Source organism: Melanerpes formicivorus, unplaced genomic scaffold, assembly GCF_026170545.1.
Source record: "Melanerpes formicivorus ecotype bairdi unplaced genomic scaffold, bMelFor1.0.p_v2 SCAF_99, whole genome shotgun sequence".
NCBI lineage: Eukaryota > Metazoa > Chordata > Aves > Piciformes > Picidae > Melanerpes > Melanerpes formicivorus.
Window position 1 is genome coordinate 499056 of NW_027142451.1, and position 22295 is coordinate 521350.

General features: G+C 46.7%; 1 protein-coding gene across 2 annotated transcripts in view; it reads left to right on the forward strand.

Annotated features, from left to right (window-relative positions):
- Positions 1-22295, forward strand: part of DPYD (dihydropyrimidine dehydrogenase) — a 609010-nt gene that overhangs the window by 399754 nt on the left and 186961 nt on the right. For both annotated transcript variants that reach the window (XM_068166235.1, XM_068166236.1), the window contains one exon: positions 4433-4516. In XM_068166235.1, coding sequence (XP_068022336.1) covers positions 4433-4516 — 84 coding nt within the window. The remainder of the gene's footprint in view (positions 1-4432; positions 4517-22295) is intronic.

Here is a 22295-nt window from a genome sequence, read left to right on the forward strand (position 1 = left end):
GGGGGAGGGAAATAAAATTAGAAATATGAATATACATCCATGGGAAATAGTGTAAGAAATACTTGATTAAGACTGAATGAATAATTTCGTTCAGAGTGGTGTCTGCATATGAATGTAATGCCAAGTTGCTGGTCTTAAATAAAGCTTGCCACATCAAGTACCTAGAGGAAATGAAAAGGCATGCTTTCAGACAGAAAAGGTGTAACAAATGCAAGCAAGGGAGAAAAATCAGCTTGTTGTTCTTGCAAGCATGAGCCTAGGTTTAGATGTTCTATAGGTTTGGCCTTTCCTTTTATGGTTCGGTGGTTTGGTGGCTTTTTGTGGTTTGGGGTTTTGTTTTTGGTTGCTTTGTTCTGTTTTGTTGTTTTGTTGCTGGTGGTGTTGGTGAGGTTTTTAATATATATGTGTAGATATCAGTGTGGGTATTTTGAACTGGTGAAACAATGGCACAGGTTGCCCAGGGAGGTGGTGGAAGCCTCATCCCTGGAAGTTTTTCAGGCCAGGCTGGATGTGGCTGTGAGCAACCTGCTGTAATGTGAGGTGTCCCTGCCCATGGCAGGGGGGTTGGAACTGGATGATCCTTGAGGTCCCTTCCAACCCTGACAGTTCTATGATTCTACGTGTGTTTGAACATTATTGTTCCTTTATTCATAGTGTGTTGAGTCATCCTCTGGTGTTATGAGGTGACATTTCTCTGTTTTCTTTGTGTGGTTTAAAAAAATGAGGGGAAAAAAAGCCACTCAGGGGAAATGAAATTCAACATTACCAATAATTAGTTTGGTAATCTTCAGCACTGGTCCATTTTAAACTTGTACTTACCTAGCTGACTGTGAAATCTTTTGTGGAATCCATGCTCGACAGGAGCAGTACTGCTTTTAAACTGACTGAGATGAATGGCTTTATTCAGCCTGGAGAAGAGAAGGCTCACGGGAGACCTAATAGCAGCCTGCCAGTACCTGAAAGGGGCTACAGGAAGGCTGCAGAGAGACTGTTTGCAAAGGCCTGCAGTGACAGGACGAGGGGCAATGGCATCAAACTAGAGAAGAGCAGATTGAGATTGGATATCAGGAGCAAGTTCTGCATTATGAGGGTGGTGGAACAAAGGAACAGGTTGCCCAGGGAGGTGGTTGAGGCTCCATCTCTGCAGATATTCAGGGTGAGGCTGGACAGGGCTCTGAGCAGCCTGATCTAGTTGGGGATGTCCCTGCTGACTGCGGGGAGGTCGGACTGGATGTCTTTGGGGGTCCCTTCCTGCCCAGTCCATGCTATGATTCTATGATGGTGCCACACTCCTCTTTTTTCATGCAGTGGTGCTGCTCTCCAGCTTTAAAGCAGATATTTCCGATCTGTGTTCATATCTATGTTAGCCCTTTGGAAAGAATTTGTTGTTTAAACGCACTCAGAAATGTGTAACCTAGGCAATAGAAGTCTCTCCTTCGAAGGAGCTGTTTGTCTCCACTCTGTGGAGAGCAGCACACTTGTCTGGGGCGCTCTGGAATGCACAGCTGATGAGCAGTGGTATTTAATCACACGCACAGGATCCTACCTAGAAGGTAATGGCTGTGGCCTTCCAAAGAGCAGAAGCCCCAGAAGGTAGCCGGATGCCCGTCGGCAGGGGGACGACCTATTCATCGCAAAGGTCAGCTTGTCACCGAGCCGACAGCAGCCGCGGGAGCGCGGCGTGGCCGGGCTGCGGAGCCGGCCAGCACCTGGAGGATTCCTGAAAGTGATGGATGGCTTCTCCCCTGCTGGCGCGCCCGGGGAGCTGCTGAACCGTGGCCGCTCAGCAGGCAGCCACTCCAGTTCAATAAGCAAAACCAAAATGCAAATGCAAAACAAAATACAAGCTCCAGCCCTGCGGAAGGCGGCGGCGGCGGCGCAGGAGGATCCTCCTCTCAGGCCAAAGCAATTCAGCAGGGAAGAAGAGCGGCGTGCTCCTGTGCTGCCTTTGTGTACCTCAGCTCCTTTGCCTTTCTAATTATAACTAATAGAGGGTTCTGAAGAGAAATGAGCATGAATAAGATTTTGCTACTGACTTTTTTTTTTTGGTTAATATTCCCCTGTTTCACCTCAAACCCAAAACTCTGTGAGAACAAAAGCTATGGCACAGTACAGCTGCCTGCAGAAAATGCAGAGACTAAATTCATGACAGCAGAGAGGAGAAGTTCATTACTACCGAGCCACAGCTCTTCAGAGCACACAAGCACTTGCAAGGCACTAGCTACTCAACCTTGCTTTCAGTGCTGCCCTAAAGCTCTGGAATTGTTACTCATTTTTTATCATTTTCCAGAAACAACTACTTTATTAGAATAACCTTTATTAGAATAAACCAAACCAGGTTGGAAGAGACCTTCAAGATCATCGTGTCCAACCCATCAACCAATCTAACCCACCCAAACAGCTAACCCATGGCACCAAGCACCCCATCAAGTCTCCTTCTGAACACCTTCAATGACGGCGACTCCACCACCTCCCCAGGCAGCCCATTCCAATGGGCAGTCACTCTTTCTGTATAGAACTTCTTCCTAACATCCAACCTGAACCTCCCCTGGTGCAGCCTGAGACTGTGTCCTCTTGTTCTGGTACTGGGTGCCTGGGAGAAGAGACCATCATCAGCCTGTCCACAACCTCCCTTCAGGTAGTTGTAGAGAGTGATAAGGTCACCCCTGAGTCTCCTCTTCTCCAGGCTAAGCAACCCCAGCTCCCTCAGCCTCTCCTCACAGGGCTGTGTTCCAAACCCCTCACCAACTTTGTTGCTCTTCTCTGGACTCGTTCCAGCAAGTCAACCTCCTTCCTAAACTGAGGGGTTTACTTCTTGTGCTTGCCCCTCTTGAAGTTTTTTGGGGGGCTGGTTTGGCTTTGGTGGGTTTTGGTTTGCTTTTTTGTTGGTTTTTTTGGGGGGTTTTTTGGTTATTTGTTTGGTTGGGTTTTGTTTTGGTGTTCTGGTGGTTTTGTTTTGGTTTGGTGGTATTTGTGTTTTGGTTTGGTTGGTTGTGTTGTGTTTGGTTGGGTTTGATTTTGTTTGGTTGGTTGGGTTTGGTTTGGTTTGGTTGGTTGGGTTTGGTTTGGTTGCTTGGGTTTTGGTTTGGTTGGTTGGTTGGGGTTTTTTTGTTGTGGTATTTTGTTATGGGGTTTGGTTTTTTTTGTTTGGTTGGTTGAGTTTCAGTTTCATTTAGTTTTGGTTTTTTAGGTTTGGTTGGTTGTTTAGACTGGATGTTAGCAAGAAGTTCTATGCAGAGAGAGTGATTGCCCATTGGAATGGGCTGCCTGGGGAGGTGGTGGAGTCACCATCACTGGAGGTGTTCAGGAGGAGACTTGATGGGGTGCTTGGTGCCATGGGTTAGCTGTTTGGATGGGTTGGATTGGTTGATGGGTTGGACACGATGATCTTGAAGGTCTCTTCCAACCTGGTCTGGTCTATTCTATTCTATTCTATTCTATTCTATTCTATTCTATTCTATTCTATTCTATTCTATTCTATTCTTTGTTGGGGTTTATTGTTTGGTTGTTTTTTGGCTTGGAGGGTTTTTTGAATTTATTATTGTTTGGGGTTTTGTTTGGTTTGGCTTCTTTGGTTTGGTTTGGTTTTTCTTTGGTTGGTTTGCTGGGGTTTGGTTTGGTTGTTTTATTTGTGGTGTTCGTTGTTGCTTTTGGGGTTTTGTTTGGCTGGTTGGGTTTTGGTTTCATTTGGTTTTGGGTTTGGGGGTTTTGGGGTTTTTTTGCTGTTTGGGGTTTTTGTTTTGATTTTAGTTTGGTTGGGGTTTTTTGTTTGGTTTGATTTTTTGGTTGGTTGTGGTTTGGGGTTTTGTTTGTTTTTTTTGTTTGTTGTTTTTTGTTGTTGGTTTTGGCTTTTTGTTTTGTTGAGTTTTGGTTTCATTTGATTTTGGCTTTTTAGGTTTGTTTATTTCTTTGTTGTTGGGTCTTTGGTTGGCTTTTGGTGGTTGTTTTTCAGTTTGGATTTTTGATTGGTTGTTTTTTGTTGTGGTTTGGAGTTTTGTTTGGTTGGTTTTTGTTTTGGTTTGGTTTTTTTGGGGTTTTTTTGGCTGTTGTTTAGTTGGTTTTGGCTTGGGTTGGGGATTTTGTTTGGGGTTTTTTGGTTGCTTTTTTGGTTTGGTTTGGGGGTTTTGGTCGTTGTTTTTGGCTTGGATTGTTTTTTTTTGTTGTTTGGGGGGGGTTGTTTGTTTTGTTTATTCTTTACTTTAATTTCCTTTGTAATTTTGAGAATCCACCTCAGTTTTTGAATCATTTTTTTCCCCTCTGTAATAATGATCAACACATTTCTTTTTCAGGGTACCATAGCCATAGCTCCATGCCTCTTTAAAACAAAATTAAAATAAAAAGAATTAAAATCAAATGGCTACAGAAATCTATTTGAGAAAATTCTTTGAGGTTAATTTTGTATTTATTTTTTGTCTTTCTGTGTGTTTTGTAGGTTGCTGGTGCAGATGCGCTGGAGTTAAACTTATCATGTCCTCATGGTATGGGGGAGAGAGGCATGGGCCTGGCCTGTGGGCAGGTAGGACTGGAACTGCAGTCTCTTTGCATAGAATCACAGAGTCATAGAATCAACCAGGCTGGAAAAGACCTCAGAGATCATTGAGCCCAACCTATTAACTAGTACCTAACACCTCCTGATAACTAAACCATGGCTCCAGTCCTTTTTTTAAACATCTCCAGGGATGGTGACTCCACCACCTCCCTGGGCAGAACATTCCAAGGGCAAATTACTCTTCCTGGGAAGAATTTTCTCCTTACCTCGAGCCTAAACCTCCCCTGACACAGCTTGAGACTATGTCCTCTTGTTCTGGTGCTGGCTGCCTGGGAGAAGAGACCAACTCCCTCCTGGCTACAACCTCCCTTCAGGTAGTTGTAGAGGGCAATAAGGTCTCCTCTGAGCTTCCTCTTCTCCAGGCTAAACACCCCCAGCTCCCTAAAACTTTCCTCACAGGGCTGTGCTCCAGACCCCTCTCCAGCCTTGTTGCTCTTCTCTGGACAACTTTCAGCATCTCAATGTCCTTCTTAAATGGAGAGCCCCAGAGCTGGACACAGGACTCAAGGTGTGGCCTAACCAGCGCTGAGTACAGGAGCACAATGACTTCCCTGCTCCTGCTTTTATGTCTGTTCAGCGATCCTGCCCTACCACATGAGAGTTACACCTCGGGGGCAAAAAACCCCTCCAAAACAACAAACCCACAGAAGCATAAAATCTACACACTGCTTAGTTTTGCTGAGAACAAAAATCCATTATGTATTTCCCAAAGATCAAGGTGAAAACAAATCATCCCCACAAAGAACCTGAACAGAATGTCTTGTGTTCCATATTGGTGCCCTGTAGATACCTTTTAGATCTCAACCTGGTAGCTAGTGAATATATCCATAATGATTTTTGGAGCAGGTGAGTTATACACACATTTAATCTCCCCCTGCTTAGCATGTGAGCTGTATTTTAGAACCATGGGATGTGCCACACATTCTGGTAGTGCCACCTACAGTTAATATCTTCTCTTAGAATAACCTTGCTCTGCCATGGAGAAATCTGATGCAGAGTTTGTCAATACATCCCAGGACTGTGGTCAGGGGAACTGTTTGCCTGTGAAAGAGGATAAACATGCACAAAAAGCCAGATCTCATACTAATATCCTCTTGGAGTTTTCAGATCTGGGAATGCAGTCAAGTTGGCAGCCTGTGGAAAATCTACCAGGAGAGATTTTTCCAGAGGTTGACAATCAAAAGTTTCAGAAGTCTGTAGCTTGGTTAATTTCCCATCTTAATGGGTTTTGGGGAGAGACAAAACAAGAGGAGGAAGATGCAGAGTGGGAATCATGATTACGTGCCCTAAAATTGACACACAATATTCAGTTGTTAGTAGGCATCATTCACATTTCCTCAGTTAAACACAAAACTTCCAGGAGCTGTAATTATTTCAGTGCAACTGTGAACACACTTAGGTGTAGCTTTTTATAGCCCAGGTAAACCTCATGAGGTTCAACAAGAGCAAGTGCAGGGTTCTGGGCTTTATTGATGATCTGGATGAGGGCATTGAGTCCATCATCAGTAACTTTGCAGATGACACCAAGCTGGGGGCAGGAGTTGATCTGTTAGAGGGTAGAAGGGCTCTGCAGAGGGACCTTGCCAGGCTGGACAGATGGGCAGAGTCCAACAGCATGAGATTTAACACATCCAAGTGCCAGGTTCTACACATTTGCCACAGCAGCCTCATGCAGTGCTACAGGCTGGGGTCAGAGTGGCTGGAGAGGAGCCAGGCAGAGAGGGACCTGGGGGTACTGGTTCACAGTAGGCTGAACATGAGCCAGCAGTGTGCCCAGGTGGCCAAGAAATCCAATGGCATCCTGGCCTGCATCAGGAACAGTGTGTCCAGCAGGAGCAGGGAAGTCATTGTGCCCCTGTACTCTGCACTGGTTAGGCCACACCTCGAGTCCTGTGTCCAGTTCTGGGCCCCTCAGTTTAGGAAGGAGGTTGACTTGCTGGAGTGTGTCCAGAGAAGGGCAACAAAGTTGGTGAGGGGTTTGGAGCACAGCCCTATGTGGAGAAGCTGAGGGAGCTGGGGTTGCTTAGCCTGGAGAGGAGGAGACTCAGGGGAGACCTTATTGCTGTCTACAACTACCTGAAGGGAGGTTGTAGACAGGCAGAGGTTGGTCTCTTCTCCCAGGCAACCATGACCAGAACAAGAGGACACAGTCTCAAGCTGTACCAGAGCAGGTTTAAGCTGGATGTTATGAAGAAATTCTTCATAGAAAGAGTGATTGCCCATTGGAATGGGCTGCCTGGGGAGGTGGTGGAGTTGCCATCATTGGAAGTGTTTAGGAGGAGACTTGATGGTGTGCTTGGTGCCATGGTTTAGTTGCTTTGGTGGTGTTGGATGATGGGTTGCACTCGATGATCTTGAAGATCTCTTCCAACCTGGTCTGGTCTATTCTATTCTATTCTATTCTATTCTATTCTATTCTATTCTATTCTATTCTATTCTATTCTATTCTATTCTATTCCATTCCATTCCATTCCATTCCATTCCATTCCATTCCATTCCATTCCATTCCTCACTATCAATACAGACTGGGGAAGGAGCTGACAGAAAGCAGCCCTGAGGAAAAGGTCTTGGGGGTGCTGATGGATGAGCAGCTGGACACAAGCAGGCAGTGTGAGCTTGCAGCACAGAAGGCCAATGGCAGCTTCCAACAGCAAAGAGCTAGAGTAGATGCTTTTTATGAGTTTATGAATTCCCAGCATTCTCCCTGCAGAGCATAACTCAGCAGTGTGGATTGGCCCCGCCTGAGATGGCAGCACGCTGTAGAATGGTGCATCTGAGTCAGGACGAGCCCTGAAGGTTTCACACAGAAACTGAGGAGGCTGCTTTCAAGCAGGCTTCTCTCTTGCTTGCTTGCCTTTTCTCTTTTCTTTTTTTTTTTTTAGGCATATGTTATTTGCAGCTTTCCCTGATTGGAATAATATATGCATGTGAAGTTGCTTAGATGTGTAGTCAGTAGGGAGCTGTCTGGCTACATGAGTTTTTTACATATCTTTCAGCTATTGTGAAATCAGAGAAGCAAATGCAAAGTCTGAGCACTCAGGGCTATCATGTGGATTTGTGACTCTCCTTGGAGGAGATCAGATCCATAAAGCCAGAAAAGGATCCCATTATATATACATGTATGTTTGTATAATCATGACATTCCTCATTTCCCCATACAATAGGGATATTCTTTTGAATGTTTAATATGTTCTGCTCTTGCTTAAATATATCCTTGTGTTTCCTTAACTGTCTCACCAAGATGAGAGCTCAGAAAAGAATCTACATCTTTAGACAAACAAATGGATAAAGCAAGCCAGCTCCCAAAGAAGGCCAGCTCCCAAAGAAGGCCAGCTCCCAAAGTTCAGCCTCAGAGCTGTCTAGAATTAAATTTCAGTGGCTTTAAATGTAGTTTGTCAAGGGGAAAGAAGAGATAAACTGGATAAAATAATGATGCATGAGATTTGTCAGTAGCCCTTCAGGGGGCTTCCTCATGTGGTGGCCCCTGGAGACCCCATCATAAGTCAGAATCACAGAATGGGCTGGGTTGAAAGGGATCTCCAAAGGTCATCCAGTCTGAGTCCCATCCCCAACCAGATCAGGTTTTCCAGAGCCCTGTCTAGCCTCACCTTGAATACCTCCAGGGATGGGCCCCCAACCACCTCCCTGTGCAACCTGTTCCAGTGTCCCACCACCTTCATAGTAAAGAACTTGTTCCTAATATCCAAAGAGAGGAAAGTTTTGGCTCTACCCCCATGGATTTTTTTTCCCCCCAAGGACTGCAGTGAAATAGGTCATTCATAGGTGGTGGTAGGAAGACAGGGCTCATTAAAACAATCCACTACTCAATAGCTAGAAGTCAGGGCATGAGACTTTGAGAGACAGAACAGTTTTCTGCTTGTACTGTGAAGCAGGTTGTCTTAGATGCTTTTGATACTATAATCCAGGTCTACACAGAAACACTTTTTTTAGAATTAGGTCCCTCTTGATGCCTGAGAACATTACAGCCTCAGGAAATGACACAGATTGCTGACATGAAGCTCAGATTGAGAGAGTTGGGGTTGTTCAGTCTGGAGAGGAGAAGGCTCTGAGGAGACCTTATTGTGGTCTTCCAGTATCTGAAGGGGGCTACAAGAAAGCTGGGGAGGGAGTTTTCAGGGTGTCAGGGAGTGACAGGACTGAGGAGAATGGATCCAAGCTAGAGGAGGGCAGATTTAGATTACATGTTAGCAAGAAGTTCTTCTGCAAGAGGGACTGGTGAGACACTGGCACAGGTTGCCAAGGGAGGTAGTGGAAGCCTCATGCCTGGAGGTTTTGAAGGTCAGGCAGGATGTGGCTCTGGGCAGTGTGATGTAGTGTGAGGTGTCCCTGCCCATGGCAGGGATGTTGGACTTGGATGATCCTTGATGTCCCTTCCAACCCTGACGATTCTATGATTGTAAGACATGAAAAACAATGCCAGGAAAACATACATGTGTATTTCTGCTATTTATGATGTCTAAAGTGCTCTGTCTCTTTTTATCTGTTTGGGGGGGTTGTGTGTGTGGGAGGGAGTGTGCTAAAGAAAAGGGAAAGGCAAGGTTAATTACACTGTCTACTTTTCTTCTCATTTCAATTCCCACTGTCTGCCTAAGGGTAAGGGTAGAAATCTGGCAACATCAGATTTGCTTTTATTCCGTTCTATTTTGTTATCTAGTCTGAAACACTTCCACTCTCTTCTACTGTCTGTAAATGATTTTCAAAACTCCAAGTCTATCCAAATTCTGTGTAGCAAGAGCTGGTACTAAGCAGGGCTGTTTGTTTAATACTGAACTCCAGGTCTCAGGTTTTATTTGATTTTAATTCCGAGTCATTAGCGCAGACACAGTGGCGCCCAAACAGCGCAGCTAGCCAGAGGGTAACGTTAAGAGGCCTCTGTATGGCTGCCAATAAGTTACTTAAAGCTGGTGCTGTGTAAAATGTCAATTATATTTGCTAATGCTGATTAATGATAATAAAGTTAAGGTTTGTATTCTTTCATGACAATCTGCTCCTGTACAAAAAGTTGGACCTCGTTAAAAGTCATAATGGCATTTCCATCATTAGGTTTAACAGCAGTAGTGCCTGGATGTTCTTTGGGTCAGATGATGTGAAAGTACAAAACAAGAGAGAGGGAGCATAGAGACAATGTGATGAATGGCAGATTATTACAAAGTTACAGTCTCACTTCCCTACTGTAGTTCATTGCTGTAGTAATTAGCATAAAATGATGAAAATAATAAATCACTGAATCACAGAATTGTCAGGGTTGGAAAGGACCTCAGGGATCATTCAGTTCCAACCCCTTGTCATGGGTAGGGACACCTCACACTACATCAGGTTGCTCAGAGTCACATCCCGCCTGGCCTTAAAACCTTCCAGGGACGAGGCTTTCACACCTCCCTGGGCAACCTGTTCCAGTGTCTCACCACCCTCATGGGGAAGAACTTCTTCCTAACATCCAATCTGAATCTTCTCTCCTCTAGCTTGGATCCATTCCCCTGAGTCCCATCACTACCTGATAACCTAAAAAGTCCCTCCCCAGCTTTCTTGTAGCTCCCTTCAGATACTGGGAGCCCACAATAACGTCTCCTTGGAGCCTTCTCTTCTCCAGACTAAACAATGTCTATCTTGTGTTGTATTTCTGGTACACCTTTTGTCTCTTCATGCAACATTGGATGGCATTAAGTATTCAGAACCCTTACTATGATGTGAAATCAACAGCTTCAAGTGTTTGGCTTTAAGCCCAAAGTCCACAAGTCTCTCCAGCTGCTGTGGTAAAGGAAAAAAAAATTAATAGTTGAACTGAGTGAAAAATCTGAGTCATTATTTTGCATTTCTACTAAGTTTTGTGACATCCTTTTTGTTCAGATGAAAGCCCAAGTCTAGGAAGTGCAATGTGCCTATACCTAGCATCATTAGAAAAAAAACTGCCTAGGATGAATGATAGCCAAAAAGTCTTCAATTCTCAGTGAGTCTTCTTGGCCTAAAGTGTAGTGAAAAACAACAAAGGGAAGGCAAGAACAGCCTAGAGCTGCTTGAAAGCCCTATGAGGAGAGGCTGAGGGAGCTGGGATTGTTTAGCCTGGAGAAGAGGAGGCTCAGGGGAGACCTCATTGCTCTCTACAACTACCTGAAGGGAGGTTGTAGCCAGCTGGGAAGGGGTTGGTCTCTTCTCCCAGGCAACCAGTACCAGAACAAGGGGACACAGTTTCAAGCTGTGCCAGAGGAGGTTTAGGCTGGAGGTGAGGAGAAAGTTCATCACAGAGAGAGTTGTTAGGCATTGGAATGTGCTGCCCAAGGAGGTGGTGGAGTCACCATCCCTGGAGGTGTTCAAGAGGGGATTGGACGTGGTACTTGGTGCCATGGTCTAGGAGTCATAAGGTCTGTGGTGACAGGTTGGACTTGATGATCTTTGAGGTATTTTCCAAACTTATTGATTCTATGGTTTATGGTAGGCTCTTGAAGAGTAGCTGATAAGATGGAAATGTGATTCTCCATAGTGTCTGATGGTACAGCAAGAGACAGTGACCACAAACTGCAGGCTGAACTTGTTCAGTTGGGCATCAGGAAAAGAAAAACCATGAAGAAGGTGATGCAACACAGGAAGAGGTTGTCTAGCAGGGCTGTGTACTCTCCACCTCTGGAGTTCTCAGGGCTCAGGAAGGCATAGTCATGCTCAACTAGTATTGGCACTAGTCCCACTCAGAGCAGGAATTTGGAGTAGCTGCCCTCCAGAAGTCCATTCAGACCAAAATTTCTGTGATTCTGTAGATTCTCCCTGCTCAGTTCCCAGAATACAGAATGGGTTGGGCCCCTCAGTTCAAGAAGGACTTCAGGGAACTGCTTGAAAGAGCCTAGCACAGAGCCACAAAAGTAGTGAAGGAAGTGGAATGTCTTCCTTATGGGGACAGCCTGAGACAGCTGAGGGCTCTGGAGCTTGGAGAGGAGGAGCTTGAGAGGTGACCTCATTCCTGTTGATAAAGATGTGCAGAGGGAGTGCCCAGAGGATGGAGCCAGGCTCTGCTGGGTGATGCCCAATGACATCGCAAGGGGCAATGGTGGAAGTTGAGGCATGGAAACAGGAGGAAGAATTTTGTCTCTGTGAGGATGACAGAACCCTGGAACAGGCTGCCCAGGGGATCTGTTCCTGCGTGATCTGCTCTGGGTGCTCCTGCTCTGACAGAGGAGTTGGACTGGATGAGCTTATGAGGTCCCTTCTAGCCCCTAGCATTCTGTGATTCTGTGACCTTTGGAGATCAAGTCCAGCCCCACTGCCAAGGCAGGTTCACCTACAGAGGGTCACACAGAAACACATCCAGGAAGGTTTTGAATGTCTCCAGAGATGGAGACCCCACCACCAGCCTGGGCAGCCTGTTCCAGTGCTCTATCACCCTTCTTCTGCAAGGCTAGATGGAACTTCTTATGTTCAGGTTTGCAATTCCTGTCCAAAGATGCTGCATTGTCTGTATCAGGGACAGGAAATGAGTTGTGGATGAAAGGAAGCACATGGACCCAGCTCTTCACGTGGGGTGAGTTATCAGTTACAAGCAATCTGGTTCAATTTCCAGAGTGCAGGGGGGATGTTTCTATCCTTTAAGAAAAAACAGAAGTGTGTAAATCTCATATTCTAAGATCTCAGCTTAAGTGCAAGAACAGAGATTTTGTTATTATGCTATAAGCTACTATTGTAGAGGTGAATAACATCCTGGCTTATCAATATTTCTCATTAATTAGTCATATCTTCTAACCTCCAAAATCTAGCAATAAAAAAAAACACCACAAAACCATAAATAAGAAAACCTTTGCCTGTCTCAGCATCTAATCTATAGGTTTTGGGGATGCAGGCTGGAAGTGAGGAGGAGGTTCTCCACCATGAGAGTGATGAAGCCCTGGAATGGGTTGTCCAGGGAGGTGGTTGGGGCCCCGTCCCTGGAGGTGTTTAAGCCCAGGCTGGATGAGGCTCTGGGCAGGCTGATCTAGTGTGGGGTGTCCCTGCCCATGGCAGGGGGGTTGGAACTAGATGATCCTTGTGCTCCCTTCCAACCCTGACTGATACTATGATGCTATGATACTATGATTGTTTGCTTATTTTAGTTTGTATTGAAGGAGGCATCTCTGGTGAGCACTGAAATCCAGATCTTGGTGGTTTAACTGTTAGCTCACATGTAAAATGTACTTGCTTTGTGGTTATTTCCTTACCTTTATTTCCATTTTACTTAAACTCTGCTTGCCACAGCCTCTGCTGGTAGCTGTGTTCATGTTTATTGCCTGCAATTAGGAGGTGAGTTTCATAACAGCTCTCGTTGCCATGTTCAGGGGAAGACAAATCTGTCAAAAAAAACCAACAAGAAAGGCAAAAAACCCCAAACCAAGCCCAAACAACCCAAAGCCCTGCTTGGTTACTCTGAGAAGCTGGGAACTGACTGCATGGCACAATTAGATTTGCTCTGCTGTACCTTGGAAGCAGGAGAGATGAGGCTGCTGTTTAATTGAAGTGCACAGCATAGCATGCTAATTCGCTGTTGCTCTGCCAGCAAGGAGCTGGAAGTATTTTAAATAAATGATGCCCCAAACTGAATTTTATTATATCTGTGTTCCTGTGGCATCCTACTAGCAGCCCACAATAATGTGCTGCTTAAGGATAATTCATTGTGTCCTGCAGGCAGCCTTAATTCTCTCTCTTCTCTTTTGTATCAGTTATTGCACAAATTAATGCTAAGTGCCTGAGGGTGGTGTTGCACTGGCAAGTGTAGCTCGAGTGGGGACATTTCCACCCCAAATCCAGTATAGACCAGGGTAAACTAGGAGGGGTTGGGGTTGGTGCTGGCAAGAGAGTTTCAAGATTTCTGTATCTGCTTATCCCGCCCCTGTACCCTGCGCTGGTTAGGCCACTCCTTGAGTTCTATGTCCAGTTCTGGGCCCCTCAGTTTAGGAAGGAGGTTGACTTGCTGGAACATGTCCAGGGAAGGGCAACAAAGTTGAGTAGGGGCTTGGAACACAAGCCCTATGAGGAGAGGCTGAGGGAGCTGGGGTTGCTTAGCCTGGAGCGGAGGAGGCTCAGGTGTGACCTTATTGCTGTCTACAACTACCTGAAGGGAGGTTGTAGCCAGGCAGAGGTTGGTCTCCTCCCAGGCAACCATCACCAGAACAAGAGGACACAGTCTCAAGCTGTGCCAGGGGAGGTTTAGGATGGATGTTAGGAAGAAATTCTACACAGAGAGAGTGATTGCCCATTGGAATGGGCTGCCCAGGGAGGTGGTGGAGTCACCATCATTGGAGGTGTTCAGGAGGAGACTGGATGGGGTGCTTGGTGCCATGGGTTAGTTGATTAGATGGTGTTGGGTGATAGGTTGGACTCGATGATCTCAAAGGTCTCTTCCAACCTGGTTTATTCTATTCTATTCTATTTGGCCACTCTCAGCCATTTGAGCTGGGGTCTCAAAAAGGCAAGTCCTGGCTGATCTTTGTGTCAGTGCCTTCTGTCACTTTGAGTTGTGTCCCATTTTGAGGCAGATCCTACCTTGTCTCCCACTGGGGCAGAAGAATGATAAGATTCACACAAACAGATTGCCGAAGTGATGGAAAGTTTAAATGGAAACAAAAAAGCAGTGAGTGTTTTACAGAAGCTATAAGCACAGTGACAAAAAGCGATCCCAAAGCATAGAGAGTCCCTTATGGCATACCCAGAAGCCTCCCAGCACTCCCCTTCTCCCGGCCTGAGGGTACACCCAAACCCCCCAGGGCTCGCTCTTCCCCCCTCCACTGTTAGGCTAATCTCAGCAGGCCAGATCTGAGATTGCCCTTCCCCCTTCTCCTCCTGGCATTAGGAGCAGGAAGGTCATTCTGCCCCTGTACACTGCACTGGTTAGGCCACACCTCGAGTACCGTGTCCAGTTCTGGGCCCCTCAGTTTAGGAAGGAGGTTGACTTGCTGGAACGAGTCCAGAGAAGGGCAACAAAGTTGGTGAGGGGTTTGGAACACAGCCCTGTGAGGAGAGGCTGAGGGAGCTGGGGTTGCTTAGTCTGGAGAAGAGGAGACTCAGGGGTGACCTTATCACTCTCTACAACTACCTGAAGGGAGGTTGTAGACAGGCAGAGGTTGGTCTCTTCTCCCAGGCACCCAGTACCAGAACAAGAGGACACAGTCTCAGGCTGCGCCAGGGGAGGTTCAGGTTGGATGTTAGGAAGAAGTTCTACACAGAGAGAGTGATTGCCCATTGGAATGGGTTGCCCGGGGAGGTGGTGGAGTCGCCGTCATTGAAGGTGTTCAGGAGGAGACTTGCTGGGGTGCTTGGTGCCATGGGTTAGCTGTTTGGGTGGGTTGTATTGGTTGATGGGTTGGACACGATGATCTTGAAGGTCTCTTCCAACCTGGTTTGGTTTATTCTAAAGTTTATTCTAATAACTCCCCTTCCTAACTCCCCTTCCATTCCCAGATAGGGAGCATCTCCCATGGGAGCAGCGAGGGAAGAAAGAGGAAGTGTGAGACCTTGCTGATAGATTGATAGGGAGCAGGACATTATGGGAGTGAAATACACAGCTTCCTGTGTCCACCCACTGGGCTGGACACCTGGGGTACCAGAGGTGTATCTTGTGTGGTAGCAACAGGGGGCACCCAGCCTAAACTACCACAGGGTGTATTGCAACCTGTGGTGGTTTGGAATTGCACCCCCAGCATTATATTGCCAGACCAGCTGTGTTTACAAGAGAAACTAAAATCCACAATGAAATGCAATGAATATGTACAGTATGTACAATATTTATAGATACTTACAATTTATAAACAGCACAAGAACCCCTCTGGACAAAGCCAGGGGAGCCAGCAACAGCTTCCCCACTCCCTGCCCCCTTCTCCCCTGTAATTGTGCACAACAGAGGAGAGAAAAGAGCAGAGAGTTGTTTGTTAATACTCAGCCAAAATAAAGAACACAGCCAAGGTAGGCAAAATGAGCCAGAAGCACAAGTTAGTATCTCCCAGAACAAGGAAGCTGAAGAGAAAGAAAGTTAGTTTACAGACTGATGGCCACACCCAAAGGGTGGCTGTCAATGGGTCCCTGTCCAAGTGGAGGCCACTGACAAGTGGAGTCCCTCAGGGATCAGGACTGGGACCAGGCTTGTTTAACATCTTTGTTGGTGACATGGACAGTGGCATTGAGTGCACCCTCAGCAAGTTCACCAACAACACCAAGCTGTATGGTGCTGCTGACAGGCTGGAGGGAAGGGATCCATCCAGAGGGACCTGGACAGGCTGGGGAGGTGAGCCCAAACCAACCTCATGTGGTTCAACAAGACCAAGTGCAAGGTCCTGCAGCTGGGTTGGGGCAATTCCAAGCACCAACATAGGCTGGAAAGTGACTGATTTGAGAGCAGCCCTGAAGAAAAGGATTGAGGCAGATGTGGCTCAGTTGGTAGTGCATAAGACCCTTAATGGGAAGGTTGTGAGTTCAAGCCTGCAGTGGGCAGTAGTGTCCTCCCTACTCTAGTCATGAGGTCTGTGGTGACAGGTTGGACTCGATGATATTTGAGGTCTCTTCCAACCTTAGTGATACTGAATACTGAATACTTGGGGGTGCTGGTGGATGAGAAGCTCAACAGGAGCCAGCAGTGTGCATTGCAGCCCAGAGAGCCAGCCAGAGCCTGGGCTGCAGCAAGAGAAGTGCGGCCAGCAGGTTGAGGGAGATGATTCTCCCCCTCTGCTCCACTCTGATGAGACCCCACCTAGAGTACTGCATCCAGTTCTGGAGCCCCTAGTACATGAAGGATCTGGAGGTGCTGGAAGGTGTCCAGAGAAGGGCCACAAGGGCTGGAGCTCCTCTCCTATGGAGATGAGACTGAGGGAGCTGGGGCTGTTCAGTCTGGAGAAGAGAAGGTTCCGAGGAGAGCTCATTTTGTCCTTCCAGTGTCTTTCCCCTTGAGGGCAGTGAGACACTGGCACAGGTTGCCCAGGGAGTTGGTGGAAGCCTCATCCCTGGAGGTTTTGAAGGCCAGGCTGCATGTGGCTGTGAGCAACGTATCTAGTGTGAAGTGTTCCTGCCCACGGCAGGGAGGTTGAAACTGGATGATCCTTGGGGTCTCTTCCAACCCTAACAATTCTATGGTTCTCTAAATCTATGATTCTATTATTCAGGTGTTATTAAATGTTGCAATTTCAATGGCTTTCCTCCATGTCTTTAGTTCCATAGGTACTTAATGAGCTTACATAGTCTGGGGTTTTTTTATTCTAACTTGTTAAGAGAGACAATAGTGAACAATGAGGTATGACAGTCAATTGGAATTTTGTCTTAGGAATTCTTTTTGGGTTGGTTTTGGGTTTTTTGTCATACACTGAAAAAAAAATAATATAATTAAGATGCAAAATAAGTGGATCACAAGAACACTATTCTGTGCTTTTAGCATTGCAGTTTGACAACATTTAATCTACTGTTGTTACTTTGAAGGGTTTTTAATTGAATTACTCAAAAGACAAAATGGAAAATGAAAAGGGATTATAAGTAGGACAGCAATGTTAGCAGCACTGCCAACAGGCACAGACATTTTAGTGACATGGTATGGCTGTGAAGAAGGCTTAAATATTGTTTATATGTGGTAGCTTTATATACATAAACCATAAATAAATAAATAAATAAATAAATAAATATTTGAAAAGCATTGTCTCTAGAACAGATTTTATTAGAAGCACAGAATCACACAATGTTAGGGGTTGGAAGGGTCCTCAAAAGCTTTTCCAGTCCAACCCCCCTGCCAGAGCAGATCACACAGGAGCAGATCCAGGTGGGTTTTGAATACCTTCAGAAAAGGAGACTCCACAACCCCCCCTGGGCAGCCTCTTCCAGTGTTCCATCACCCTCACAGGGGCAAAATCCTTCCTCCTTTTTCCATGGAACTTCCTATACCTCAGCTTCCACCATTGCCCCTTGTGCTGGCATTGGGCATCACCCAGCAGAGCCTGGCTCCAGCCTCTTGGCACTCACCCTGCACATCTTTATCAACATGAATGAGGTCACCTCTCAGGCCCCTACGCTCCAAGCGACCTCAGCTGCCTCAGGCTCTCCTCGTAAGGAAGATGTTCCACTCCCCTAATCACTTTCATGTCTCTGTGCTGGACTCTTTTAAGCAGTTCTCTGAGGTCCTTCCTGAACTGAGGGGCCCAGTACTGGACACAACATTCCAGATGCAGCCTCACCAGTGCAGAGTAGAGGGGAAGGAGAACCTCTCTTGACCTCCTAACTGCAGCTCTTCTAATCCACCCCAGAATGGCATTGGCCTTCTTGGCCACAAGAGCACATTGCTGGCTCATGATCAACCTCCCATCCACCAGGACCCCCAGGTCCTTTTCCCCTTCACTTCTCTCCAACAGCTCAGTCCCCAATCTATCCTGCTCCACGGGGTTGTTCTTTCCCAGGTGCAGGATTCTACCCTTACCCTTGGTGAATTTCATTCAATTTCTCCCTGCCCAACCTCTCAGCCTGTCCAGGTCTGGCTGAATGCAGCACGATGAGCAGTTGCTGGTAGTGATGATGTCTGTTAAACATAATGTCTCGGGAAGGAAATGATCAGCAACGAGAATCTGTGTGCAGGTACAATAAAATGTTTTTAGACTGCTCATCTTGGTGCACAGTAAAAGTTAACTGTGCAGTGCATTTTGATAGCTTTTTCTTTCTGTGGTTTCCCTTCCATGCCACCATTTGATAAAATTAATTAACAGTCTGTTAAGCAGTCTCTTTGCTGCCTACCTGAGAATTTTCAGGACTAGGCTCATTCTTTTGTAGTTTTTTCTCACCTTGTAAGATGAGTGCATTGGGAGGCTTCCTCTTCACAGCAGGCTGAAGCTGACTACAGGCCCATATGTTGGCCCTTTGAAAGCTGAGTAGTAAATCCTTCTCAGATCAGAGCACAGGGCTTAAATTCCTTCATTTGGTAGCTGCAGATGTTTATGCTTCCTCAGTTATCTGATGTATTCTGCCTCTTTGTTGTAGGACAGGACTGAGAGCTTTCCTACCTGACCACATGAAATCACAAGTTGTGGACTTGATGATCTCAGAGGTCTTTCTCAGCCTCTATAATTCTGTGATTCTGTGCTTCTGAGAGGCTGAGAGCCCTGGGGCTCTTTAGATTGGAGAGGAGAAGACTGAGAGGGGATTTACTAAATGTCTGTAAATATCTGAGGGCTGGGGGTCAAGAGGGAGGGGACAGGCCCTGCTTAGTTGCACCCTGGGATAGGACTTCTCTTCTCCAGACTGAACAGCCCCAACTCCCTCAGTCTGTCTCCATAGGTAAGGATCTCCAGCCCTCTGCTCATCCTCGTGGCCCTTCTCTGGATACCTTCCAGCACCTCCAGGTCCTTCCTGCACTAGGGGCTCCAGAGCTGGACACAGAGCTCCAGGTGGGGTCTCACCAGAGCAGAGTAGAGGGGGAGAATCACTTCCCTCTACCTGCTGGCTATGCTTCTCTTGATGCAGCCCAGGATGCGATTTGCTTTTTGGGCTGTATAAATGTAGCCTTTACATGGTCTTCAAGGAGTAATGGTTTTGCCTGATTGAAAAGACTGTAGCTAGAAGAATTAATTAAGTCTGTAAAAGCTAGGGGGCATAGCTCAGGCTGCACTTCTCCATCTTCATCTGCAGTATTTTGTAAGCACCAAGGTGCTTGTTTCATCAGCAGGACATGAGCCACGTGTCTCTTAAAAATATCACTGGGTTTGTTCAACTTGCACAGAGAACACTCAGTATGTAAGAGTAACACATCTGGCTTAGTTCACCCAGCACATTACTATTTTTTTTAAAGGAGCATTTTAGAATGTGCAAGAGAGTAGAAAATAAATATATCCTTGAATAAAACCAGTGAGAAATAGTCCCAGTCCCTATTCTTGCCATGACAGTGCAGCTAAATGGTAACTGTATGGACCTTGACACATCTGGTGACAGGACAAGGGGCAATGGATACAAACTGGAACCCAGCAAGTTCCACCTCAACGTGAGGAGAAACTTCCATACTGTGAGGGTGCTGGAGCCCTGGAGCAGACTGCTCAGAATGGTTGTGGAGGCTCCTATCCTCTGCTATGAGGACAGGCTGTAGAAGAAGCCTGGAGAAGAGAAGGCTCACAGGAGACCTAATAGCAACCTTCCAGTACCTGAAGCAGGCTGCAGAGAGACCGTTTGCAAAGGCCTGCAGTGACAGGACCAGGGGCAATGGCTTCAAACTAGAGCAGAGCAGATTGAGATTGGATGTTAGGAATAAGTTCTGCACCATGAGGGTGGTGGAACACTGGAACAGGTTGCCTAGGGAGGAGCCTGAGGCCCCATCCCTGGAGATACTCAAGGTGAGGCTCAGTGAGGCCCTGGGCAACCTGATCTAGTTGGGGGTGTCCCTGCTGACTGCAGAGGAGGTTGGACTAGATGACGTTTGGAGGCCCCTTCTGTCTTGGACCATTCTATGATTCTATACTACAGACTTTCAAGACCCTTCTGGACATGTTCCTGTGTGGACTACCCTAGGTGATCCTGCTTGGACAGAGGTGTTGGACTTCATGATCTCTGGAGGTCCCTTCCACCCCCTACCATTCTGTGATGCACATATGACACTCTGATCCTTTGAAATTAGTTCCAAAAAACCCCACCCTGAAACCTATCTATTGAACAGACCACTTGTTTCAAAGTGCAAACATGAAGCCCTAACTTGGGATGAAACAATTTGATCCTTCCAAAACAAGATATGAAATTAGCCATTTATGGACATCTTTATCCTCAAGAAGATTTTCCTGTACCATTCTACTCAGATTTTGAAGTAATTTTTGAAGTAATTGCACACTGCTAGTTCATGTTGAGCTTCTCATCCACCAGCATCCCCATGTCCTTTTCTTCAGGGCTGCTCTCAGGCCAGTCCCTGCCCAGCCTGTATTGGTGCCTGGGATTCCCCCAGCCCAGATGCAGGACCTTGCACTTGGTCTTGTTGAACCACATGAGGTTGTCATGGGCTCACCTCTCCAGCCTGTCCAGGTCCCTCTGGACGGATCCCTTCCCTCCAGCCTGTCAGCTGCACCACACAGCTTGGTGTCATCAGCAAACCTGCTGAGGGTGCACTCAGTGCCACTGTCCATGGCACCAACAAAGATTTTAAACAAGCCTGGTCCCAGTCCTGATCCCTGAGGGACTCCACTTGTCACTGGCCTCCACTTGGACATGGAGCATTGAGAGCCACCCTTTAGGTGTGGCCATCAAGCCAGTTCTGTATCCACTGAATGATTCATCCATGGAACCCATCCTGCACCAGCCTGGAGACCAGGATGTGGTGCAGGACAGTGTCAAAGGCTTTGCTCAGGTCCAGGTCAGTGACTTCAGTTGTTTGACCTTCATCTATTGATGTTGTGACCTTCTCATAGAAGGCCACCAGGTTTGTCAAGCAGGATATGCCCTTGGTGAAGCTGTGCTGATTGTGCCCAATTGCCTCTTCATTATTCTTCTGCCTCAGCAGTGCCTCCAGGAGGATCTGCTCCACGATTTTACTGGGCACAGAGGTGAGACTGGCTCGCATGTAGTTCCCTGGGTCATCCCTCTTTCCCTCCTTGAAAATGGGAGTTATGTTTCCCCTTTTCCAGTCAGTGGGCACCTCCCCAGACTGCCAGGACTTTTGGAATATGATGGAGAGAAACATCATCATGTCACAGATTCTAGCCAGAAAGATATAAACTCCCAGCCCAACAGCTAAATGTTTTTGTGGGGTGGACCAGAGTGACCCCAAAGCCTCTGAAGTCATTTAGGCCTTTTTGGAAAATTAATTTTCCTAATGTATATAAGAGAGAGCTCCAGACAGAGCTGTGCAAACTGCAGTGCCTGCCTTGCCTTCAACTGCCTCATTTCTTTCTCTTTGACAGCTGCGGTCAATAGATGTTGACCAAAAGCTGTCAAATTTCCTGAGAAATGAGGAAGCTTTTGTGTTTTTTTTCCCCACTCCAGATGAGAACTAGAGACTTATTTGTCTTCTGTCCTGGGAAATCCTTGCCTTAATCTGACAGGCTTTAAACAAATGGTTAGCTTTAATTAAGTTTGAAATGGGACAAATGTGTAACCTGAGCTGCCCCTCTCTAGGATGGAAAAGACAGTAAAATTAACCACCAGATGTAGAAAGGGTGTCTTTGGCTGGGAGGAATAACAACAGGCACCAGGACAGGTTAAGGGCTGCCCTGCCGGAAAGCAGCTCCAGGGAGAAAGACCTTAGAGTTCTGGTGGACAGCAAGTTCTCTTGTGGCCAAGAGAGCCAGTGGGATCCTCGGGTGCAGCAAGAAAAGTGTGGCCAGTAAGGGTAGGGAGGTTCTTCTCCCCTTCTACTCTGCCTTGCTGAGACCACACCTGCAACACTGTGCCCAGTTTGGGGCTCCCCAGTTCAAGAGAGGCAGAGACCTGCTGGAGAGTCTGCAATGGAGAGCCAGGAGGATGATTAGGGGACTTGAGCAGTTCCCCTGTGAAGAAAGACTGAGAGCCCTGGGGCTGTTTAGTCTGGAGAGGACAAGGCTCTTCTATCAATATCTGAGGGGTGGGTGTCAAGTGGAGGGGGCCAGGCTCTTTTGGGTGGTGCACAGGAATAAGGCAAGGAACAATGTATACAAACTTGAACATAGAAGGTTTCAGCTCAACATCAAGAGAAACTTCTTTACAGTAAGGGTGGCAGAGCCCTGGAGCAGGCTGCCCAGAGAGGTTGTGAAGTCTCCTTCCCTGGAGACTTTCAAGCCCTGTCTGGATGCACTCCTGTGTG